At 38.5% G+C, this 10,559-nt stretch overlaps 1 protein-coding gene across 4 annotated transcripts in view; it reads left to right on the top strand.

Moving 5' to 3' along the window:
* REPS2 (RALBP1 associated Eps domain containing 2) overlaps positions 1-10,559 on the top strand; it is a 166,983-nt gene that overhangs the window by 40,258 nt on the left and 116,166 nt on the right. For all 4 annotated transcript variants that reach the window (XM_059384641.1, XM_059384640.1, XM_059384642.1 and 1 more), the window contains exons 5-6: positions 1,748-1,886; positions 9,374-9,437. In XM_059384641.1, coding sequence (XP_059240624.1) covers positions 1,748-1,886; positions 9,374-9,437 — 203 coding nt within the window. The remainder of the gene's footprint in view (positions 1-1,747; positions 1,887-9,373; positions 9,438-10,559) is intronic.

Below are 10,559 nucleotides of genomic sequence, written 5' to 3'. Positions count from 1 at the left end.
TTCCACTCTGTCTGCCTGTGCTCGCTCTCGCTCTCTCTCTCTCTGACAAATAAATAAATAAAATCTTTAAAAAAAAACAGAGGGGGTAATTACTTGCTGACTGCAATAATGCAATAATGCTAATTGCAAATAATGAAGGATATGGACTCATCTCTTAAGTTGTATGGGCCTTCATTTCTTCATCTGAGAACAGGATAATAATACCTGCTATGTCTACCTTTCAAAGGTTTTGAGATGCTCAGGTGAGATAGGTATGTGTAGTGCTTTGTAAATTTGAAAGCATTCTATGAATTTAAGATAATAACTAATGATTAGTGGCTTCTGGGGCATTTAAAAATGTTTGATATACATTAAGTGGAAACTCATCTGGTATGAAAACTTTAAAGATGACACCTCAAAGTTATATCACAGCTCAACATTTTATAGTCTTATTTCATCTCTGAAAGTCACAGAGGAGAGAGCTGAGTGTTCCCGATAATTACTTGCTGGAATGGGGTGTGTGGGGTGGGAGGAAGGGTGCAGAGATGGTCCGCTGTCATTTCTAGGGATAGCAAGTAGAATGCCCTCCTAATGATTGATTTCTTGATAGTGTGTGCAGAAGCAGGCAACTTGATGGGTTATTTAGCAGTAGTATCTCTCCATTTCTTTTCTAGTCTCCTTTTGTCCTAAAGGGTCACACTCCTTGTGTTCACCTTAGCCTTGGGGTAGATGGGAGGAATGGAACAAAGACTTAGGCTCCTCCTTCCAGAATCACCAGTTTTGCTTCTTTAAGCATGGCCTAGTACAGTCTTTTCTCCTGAAGTTCGCGTCTGGTTCTCCTTATCCGTAAATCCTCACGTTTGCCTTGCATGCCCCCTAGTGGCATGTCTGACGCACCCCGTGTGACGTGGCCCGGTTTGCTATGATCCCACGAGCAGTGGTTCTCCAGACCCAGTTCTATGACCAAGTGTCACCCACAGTTCACAAATGCAGAACGACAGGTTCTGGGATCCTGACTTACCACTCGAGGAGGACGTGGGGAGGTGGGATTGGAATCAGAACTTTTGATTCCCAGAATTATACAATGGAAATGCCTCAGAAAAAAGATGACATGGTTATAGCTTTTGTAGATCTAAAAAAAAAGGGTTTAAAAGAAAGCTAGATTATTTTGCTGCCTACTCAGCTAACCTGAAAGGATAAAAATGTAGCCCGTATTTAAGGATAAGAATGCTCATCCTAAAAAAAAAAAAAAAAAAAAAAGAATGCTCATCCTTTTGGGACACCTGGGTAGTTCAGTCAGTTGAGCGTCTGGCTCTTGATTTCACTCAGGTCCTGATCTCAGGGTTGTGAGATTGAGCCCCGACTCTGGCTCCATGCTGGGTGTGGAGCCTGCTTAAGATTCTCTTGCTCCCTCTACCTCCATCACTCCCCACCCTGCACTCGCTCTTTCTCTAAATAAATAAATAAATAAATAAAAATGTTTAAAAAGAACGATCATCCTTTTTACTCTTTCTTCAGCACATTGGAAGAACTTTCTTCACTCACCAAGTGTTCAGTATTTCATGCTCAGTGTTGTTAACAACTTTGAGGTATCCAAAAATTTACGAAGCATGATGTCTGCCCTGCAGAAGTTTATGTTCTAATTATGTCCTAGTTACAAGGTGTTTAAATGTATTCTCTTAAGGAAAAAAAATAAGTATAACGCATGATGGCTTTTGCTGATGTTTTCTATTTTTACCTCTGAGCATTTGCTTATTTATTTTTTAAGTCCTTTTCCGTGGAGAGAGAACCACATGATAACAGCAGTAATTACCCGGAGGAACCCTGGAGGATAACAGAAGAACAGCGCGAGTACTACATCAATCAGTTCCGATCCCTTCAGCCTGACCCGAGTTCCTTCATTTCAGGTAACTAAGCTGATGGGTGAAGACATGGGTCCCAGTACTGTTACACTGGTAGCAGTACACATCTTGAGAAACAGTTCACACAAAATGAATGTGACATCCTTCTGTGATTTTGATTTGTTTTCCCTCTACGACTGAATTTCTTATCAACTGTAAACCATGCAGAAAAATACTTGGCAATGACATTTGGAGGATAATGTTTCAGTTTCAAAGGTTTAAGTGGGAATTTGGGGGAGCCTGGTCTAGACCTGTGCCTTATTAGCAGAGCAGTTCTTGAGATGGTAGACTGTGGCACCAGGATGACCTCTTTAATTGCTTATTCATATTCGAGTGAAGATGTAGTGTAGCCTTCTAAAGATTTCGTGTCACAAGTCTCTTAATGTTATGTATGCTTTAGAAGTCCAAATTCGTGCTCGCTTTCTTTGGCTCAAGTCCTTCTGCTCTGGATTTTCTGAGAGAAATTAAAATATGGGAGAAAAATAGACCAGCAGTTTTATGTCCACATGTCTGTTCTTCTGGGTTGTCTTCTAAATACGTATTCCTGTTGAGTTCTCATGCAAAATTCAAACTGAGACAAACTGATTTAATTCCTGTATGCCTACATTTTCCTGGGCTGAAGACTAAACAGTGAAACAGCAGAGTCTGGAAGAAAAATTCATAAAACTTTCTTTTTGTACTTCAATTTTGAAGAATAACACTATTTCCTCAATAATTGTAACCTGACATATTAAATATGGACTAATTTTCTCTTGAGAAATAAGATATATAATTGAAATATAATCATATAAATTCAGACATCATTTTTCTGATTGGTGGTAGTAGTTTTATTGAAAGGCAAGTATCGTAGATACAACAAATTCAATGTTGACAACAGGACTTAAAATAAGCAGAAACTCAGATTGGCCATTTACTAACCTTACCCACTGCTTAAGTGACTTTTTTTTTTTTAAAGATTTTTTATTTATTTATTTGACAGACAGAGATCACAAGTAGGCAGAGAGAGAGAGAGGAGGAAGCAGGCTCCCTGCTGAGCAGAGAGCCCGATGCGGGACTCGATCCCGACCCTGAGATCATGACCTGAGCCGAAGGCAGTGGCTTTACCCACTGAGCCACCCAGGTGCCCCTGCTTAAGTGACTTTTAAATTTTTTTTTAAAAGATTTTATTTATTTATTTGAGAGAGAGAGAGAGAAAGAGAGAGAGAGAGCGAGCACGAGCACGAGCCAGGTGGGGGTGGAGAGGGAGACATGGTTCTCCACATGGGGCTCAATCCCAGGATCCTGGGATTTGACCTGAGTCGAAGGTAGAGGCTTAACCCACTGAGCCACCCAGGTGCCCCTTAAAGTGAGTTTCTTCATAATGTATATGTATAATTAAACAAATACAAATGGGTAGCTGTTAGGAGTGTTTTTATTTTAACTTCCTTATTTTGCAGAATTTCAAATGTGATATAACTAGAGTGACTAGTATAAGAAACCCCTGTGTACCTACTACACAGCACAGTGATTTTGTTCAGCCTGTATCCTCTCTCAGACCAGATGATTTTGAAGCAGTTATCAGATCATTTCATTTGAAAATATTTCAGTTCATATCTCAAATGATAAGAAAGACTCCTTTTAAAAACATAACCGCAATTCACTGGCACAGGTGAAAAAAAATACGAAACACATTTCTTTAATATCATCAAGTCTTTGTTCAGATTTCCCTGATTGTCTCACAAATGCCTTTTGAAAACAGTTCAGTTTGTTGAAGGTCAAGAGGAGTTCATCTATTGCAATTAGGTGATGTCTCTTTTAAAAACAAAATCTTTTCTGAGATATTAACATACCATAAAATTCACCCCTGTAAAGTGTACAGTTCATTGGTTTTTGTGTATTTACAGAATGTATTCACAATCTGAATTTAGAACACTTTCATTACCCTGCAACAAACCACCTACTTATTAGCAATTATTCTCCATTCCTGCTCGCCCCACCTCCCAGCACTACATAATGACTAAACTACTTTTTCTCTCTAAAGATTTGCCTATTTTAGGCTTTTCCTATAAATGAAATAATATAATGTGTGGTCTTTTTTTGTGTCTGACTTCTTTGACTTAGCATAATACTTTTAAGGTTTATTTTATCCAGGTTGTACTATGTACTAGAGCTGGATTGCTTTTTTTTTTTTTTTTAATTTATTTTTTTTTTTTATTTTTTTTTTTTTTTTTTTTTTTTTTAAAGATTTTATTTATTTATTTGACAGAGAGAGATCACAAGTAGGCAGAGAGGCAGGCGGAGAGAGAGAGGAGGAAGCAGGCTCCCTGCTGAGCAGAGAGCCCGATGCGGGACTCGATCCCAGGACCCTGAGACCATGACCTGAGCCGAAGGCAGCGGCTTAACCCACTGAGCCACCCAGGCGCCCTGGATTGCTTTTTTATGGCTGAATAATTTCTGTTGTATAGATATATACTACGTTTTATTTATTCATCAGTTGATGGCACTTGATTTGTGTTGTTTCTCCTTTTTGGCTATTAGGAATAATGCTGCTTGGGGGTGCCTGGGTGGCTTAGTCACAGTGGCTGCCTTTGGCTCAGGTCATGATCCCAGGTCCTGGGATTGAGCCCCACATCGGGCTTCCTGCTCAGTGGGGCGTCTGGTTCTCCCTCTGTTCCTGGCCCCACTCTCATCCTCTCACTCTCTCTCAAATAAATAAAAAATCTTTAAAAAAAGAATAATGCTGCTCTGAATATGCGCATGCACATTTTTGTACGGACGTATGTTTTAATTTCTCTTAAATGTATACCTAGGAGGGGAATTGCTGGGTCACATGGTAACTCTGTGTTCAGTCATTTGAGGATCCGACTGTTTTGCATGGCGGCGGCATCGTTTAACATTGCCACCAGCAGCATATGAAGGTTCCGGTTACTGCACATCCTCACCAGCTCCTACTGTCTTTTGCTTATAGCCATCCTAGTGATGCCAGATGGACTGAGGCCCCAAGAGGGAGGGCCTCAGTCCCCTCGCCATGAGCGTTCTTGGCTTTGTGTGAGAAAGAATTCAAGAGCAAGCTGTTCAGAAAAAGAAACAAAAATTTATTGAGTTTGGAAGTGAGAAGGGAACTACTTCACAGATAAAATAGTGGTCTCTTCTCCCAGGTGAGGAAGAGGACCATCCTTTGCCTCTAAGAAAGAGTTTTCTAAGTTTTAAAAATTAGCTAACTATATAGGAAGGGGCTTACTCCTTAACTTTGGGTTTATCCTTTACATTGGGTGCGTAGTTTCTCCCTTGTCTTAGGGTTGTGAAATTACCTACAGGGAGCAATTTTAAGAATGTTGGACCTTTGTGGCTTTTACTGCTGGAGGGGGTGGGGTCTTGTGGTCTTCCATGGTTGGCTCTTGGGACTCTGTCTGCTACCTGCTCACTTTTAGGTTAAGGGTCAGTCTCAAACCTGAATGGCTTTACTTTGGTCAACTTGTCTTCTGAGTCTCCCTTCCCTCCTACCTCACTAGTGAGTGTGAAGTAGTATCATTTGGGGTTATGATTAGCTTTTCCCAGATGAAAAATGAAATTGAACATCCTTTCATGTTCTTATTGTATATCTTCTTTGGAGAAATGTCTATTCAAATCCTTTGCCATTTTAAATAAATACTGAATGTAAGAGTTCCTTATGTACAGACATAACTTGGGGAGATTGAAGATTTGGTTCCAGATGACAGCAATAAAGTAGATATTGCAATAAAGAATGTCAAATATTTTGATTTCCCAGTGCATATAAAAATTATATTTACACTATGTTGTAATCTGTTAAGTGTGCAATTGTATTATATGTAAAAAAACCACTGTGTGTGCATATATATGTGTGTGTGTGTATTTTTTTTTAAGATTTATCTGTTTACCTATTCGACAGACAGAGATCACAAGCAGGCAGAGAGGCAGGCAGAGAGAGAGGGGGAAGCGGGCTCCCTGCTGAGCAGAAGGCCCAATGCGGGGCTTGATCCCAGGACCCCGGGATCATGACCTGAGTTGAAGGCAGGGGCTTTAACCCACTGAGCCACCCAGGCGCCCCAGCACTGTATATATTTTAGTTAAAAAATAATTTATTGCTAAAATATGCTAAACATCATGTGAGCTTTCAGTGAGTTGTAATCCCTGATCATAGATCACTGTAAGAAATATAATAATAATGAAAAAGTTTGAAATATTGCAGGAATGACCAGAATGTGTTACAGAGCCATGAAGTGAGCAAATGCTTTCAGAAAAATGGTACCAATAGACTTGCTCAACACAAGGATGCCACAGACCTTCAATTTGTTAAAAAAAAAATGCAATATGTGCCAAGTGCAGTAAGGTGAAGCATCATAAAATGACATATACCTGTATTCTAGATACATGTTCTTGGCACATATTGAATTTGTAAATATTTTGTCTCAATTGGTGGCTTGTTTTTTTCAATTTTCCTAATAGTATCTTTTGGAGCACGTAAGTTTTTAGTTTTGATGGTGTATAGATTATGTTTTTTTGTTGTTGACTGTGCTTTTGGTGCCATAATAACAGATCATTGCCTAATCCAAGGTCATGGAAATTTATGTCTTTATTTTCCTCTAAGAAGGTATATATATTACAGTTTTATCTCTTATATTTGGGTCTTTTATCCATTTTGAGTTAATTTTTGTGTATGGTATCAGGTAGGTGTTCAAATTGCTTCTTTTACATGTAGATCTCCAGTTGTCCCAGTACCATTTTTTTTTTTTGGGGGGGGGGGGAAGAAGATTCTGTGATTTAATTGTTTTAGCATCCCTGTCAAAATTCAGTTTACTATGAATGTTAGGGCTTATTTCTGGATGTTAATTTTTTCCCACTGATTTTCACTGTCTAGTCTAATGCCAATACCACACCGTCTTGGGTAATGTAGTAGGTTTTGAAGTTAGGAAGTGGGAGTTCTCCAGCTTTGTTTTTGTCAGCGCTAATTGTTTTGATTTCAATTTTTAGGGATTGTGGTTTTTGAAATTTAGTTTTATACATATATAAAATATTTTCACAATTCTGAATTTGAGTCTGTAAAACAATTTACTAAACAATTTACAAAGTCTAGCTTCTATTTCTATTTCTCTCCCATCTACCCTTTTCTTCCCTGCCCCCCTTTTTATGGTTTATCTCTTTTTAAAAGTAAAAGCAAATTTTTCGGTGTGTGAATATGTTTATGTGTGTGTGTATATTCTTATCTCCCATCTTCCATGAGATAAATGGTAGCATACTGTTTCCACTTTTCTCCACTTGCTTGTTCCGATTAACATTATGTCCTGGTGATTACTCCATATTGCATGGAGAGATGTTTCCCATTCGCTTTTATGGTTGTGTACTGCTCGATTGTGCGACATGCATTTATTTAGCTAATCTGCTTTTGGGATTCTTTTTAGTCTTTTGCTCTTAGGCATATTTTTGTTGTGAATAGCCCTCTACCTGTCTTTTCATATTTTTGTCAGTGTATCTTTGGATAATATGATTTTGCTAAACACTACAAGACACTCCTTCTGTGGGGTTTGTGCCGGGCTGTCATTTCAGCAGCATTATAGAAGATGCCCATTTTCCCACAGTCTTACTGTCACTATGTATTCACTGACTTTTGTATTTTTCTCCCACTTGATAGGCAAGAAATCATGTCTTTGCATGGTTCTATTTTATGGATCTTTTATGAAGAAGGTTGAGGTGTTTTTTTTTTTTTTCCCAATATGATTAAGAGTCAGTTGGGCATCTGGCTGGCTTAGGTGATAACAGCATGTGACTCTTGATCTTGGGGTCGTGAGTTCGAGCCTCATGTTGGGGATAGATTACTTAAAAAAATGGTGTGTGTGTGTGTGTGTGGTTGAATCTATTTCTGTGAACTGTCATAGCTCTACCTGTTTTTGTATAGTGTTATTGGTCTTTATTTTTCAGATTTTTATCTATTCATTAGGTTAACATTTATCACTGATTTATCAATGCTATGTATAGCTGTTTTTTACTGGGCTAAGACACTCCTTGTAATAAAAAGTCTGAATCTACATTTTGATGTTTGATTGCTGACAACTTTTTAAAGCCTTATCTCTCCTTCTTTTGCCCCATAGGTCTGAAAATGGCTGGAGAGAACAAGGAAAGGAGGCTGGCTTGGGGTTTCTAGGTTGACTGGGATTAGGGCTGGGGGGAGGATTCCAGCTCGTTGATTCAACAGCTGTCAGCACCAGAGGAGGGAGCACTTGGCCTTTTTCATCAGCTTCCTTCTCTGGCAGGTGACAGCCAGGGCACAATTGAACTTGTTAGCTGTTGGCTTCTGGATGGGCCCTACCTAATCTCTTTGGGACACCATGGCATAACAGTCCCTCTTTACTGTCTGAAGGCCAGGCTGGGTCTGTGGCTTGGGTTTAGGCCTAGTGTGATTTGAAGAAAGGATATCAAGGGGGAAAAAGAAGAACGAGTTAAGGGGTGAATGTCTTTATAAAATAGCTGATAAATAGGCTCTTAAGACATTTCTGATAAATGTTTGACGAGGGGGCTGCACTGATGGCCGGTAGTCCTGTGACAGCATTATTGCTCAGGATGCTTTTCCGAGAAAGCTCATTGGTTAATAGGGCACTTTCCCTTTGATTCTTCATAATCTAGCAAAGGAAAATAGTTCTGCTTTAGGGTGCATTGTTTTAAGTCCGGCTAGAAGACTTGTGATTGCCAGGGAAAGACTTTCGACTTAATCAGTTTAGAGCTTTTGAGGCTTTATATGACTGTTCTTCATGTTAGAATTGAGGCCTTTGAATTTTGAAATTGGTCTTAGAGCTGAAACCATAAAAATTTCAATCTCATTAAGGATTGGTCTAACATTTTAAGTGCAGTTGGGACTTGGAGTTATATAATATGTAAAGTGGAATGATTACCTGATTTCAGTTGATACTGGTAAAATTGTGATGGATAAAGAAAGTAGCAAGTGGTTCCTGGATAAATTTCTCAAAGAGCCACCAAGAGATCTTATATTTCACCTGACTCTTTACCACGATGTCTGTTTTGTCTTGTGTGATAAGATGAATGGTGTCAATTTTCTTTTTGCTCTGTTTTCTGCCATGATCGTATATTTACTTTCTCACCCTTTCATTAAAAGTGCTTGACAGATTTTTACTTTAATAATTTTAAAATTTGTCTTCTGAATTTTGAATAAACTTTTGCAGATCTTTGGAAAAATCAAGAAGGAATTTATATGTAGAATAAGTATTATGATATTGTTTCTTTTGCCCGATTGTAGTTTATATATTCTTATAAAAGCTGTTCATAACACTGAAAAAATAAAATAAAGTAAAAAAAAATAAAAGCTGTTCACATGTTGTTTTTAGCCATATGATTTATAGTTGCTTTGATGAATAAATATTACATTTATTGTTATATGGTAGGGATTCTGAATGAAAAAAAATGACAACTCATTTACATAAAATGTTAAAAGCTGTTCTAGATAAATAATTAATGATTTATTTAAACAGTGGCTCTCTTGGCAGGTTCTGTGGCCAAGAACTTCTTCACCAAATCAAAGCTTTCCATTCCAGAACTCTCCTACATATGGTAAGTATAATTAATGCCATATTAGTATCATAGTGTCATTACATACCCATACCTTAGCTCCTACTTTTGCATTTTAAAAGTCTTATCCTTTGAATTTTTTTTTTTAAGATTTGTGTATTTATTTTGAGAGCACAAGCAAGGGGGAGGGCAGATGGAGAGGGAAAGAATGTCAAGCAGACTCCTTGCCGGGTGTGGAGCCCGACTTGGGGCTTGATCTCATGACTCTGAGATCATAATCTGGACTGAAATCAAGAGTCAGACACTTAATTGACTGTGTCAGCCGGGCGCCCGTTGAATTTTTTTTTGACAGATAAAAGAGTGAATAGAACTTAAGATTTTTGCTGCTGTGAAGATTAAATAAGTTATTATATGAAAAGCACAATGTTGAGTGTCTGGTGCACTGTAACTGTTAGCTGTTACTTAATTTTCCAATTATTATCGTCCTCTAGATCCCTTTCCTGTCTAAACAATTGTGTGGGCATATGAGCATTCCCATCTTGTGAATTTTATTTTCAGATATTTCTACTTGATATGATGCAAGTTACCAGAGGATCTTGAAAATCTCTTCTTTAAAATATTTTATGAGGCCAGGTGAACAGAAGGTTCACAAATGTTTTGGAATTAAGTCAAATTTGACTATTCTAGCAGCCTCTGAGCTTCGTAAATTTGGCTGGTGTTTATCAGCTGGGCCCTAGTTCTGACTTGCAGCTGTGGTGTGCACTGTACCTCGCCGCCGTGCTGGCTGCAGCCCGGGTTCCAGAAGGCCTGTCCCGAGCCAGTCCAGATGGCTGATTTGCGTTTAGGAGAACGCTCAGTGCCTCTGTAAACTCCCGGCTGTGTGTGGGCCCTTCTTCCTCAAGCCTGGGTGGGAGATGCTGCTGCTATAAATACATAATTAAAACCCTGGAATATTTGTGTAAGATTTTTTTTGCACGAGGATTTACAAAAATTGTGGTAGAATTTAAAATTGCTTGTCATGTTTTGTGCATTTTATTGGAAAACTTTTCTGGTAACACTTGCACATGCCAGTGTATCTGAGATTTCTGAGCTGGGTTTAGGTTCTTCAGCAATATAGTCTAGCATAATTCTTTTTTTTTTTTTTTTTTTTTTAACAACAAGCCT

Source organism: Mustela nigripes, chromosome X (genome assembly GCF_022355385.1).
Source record: "Mustela nigripes isolate SB6536 chromosome X, MUSNIG.SB6536, whole genome shotgun sequence".
Classification (NCBI taxonomy): Eukaryota; Metazoa; Chordata; class Mammalia; order Carnivora; family Mustelidae; genus Mustela; species Mustela nigripes.
The sequence above is the reverse complement of the archived record's forward strand: the minus strand, read 5'-3'. Positions and strand labels throughout refer to the sequence as shown.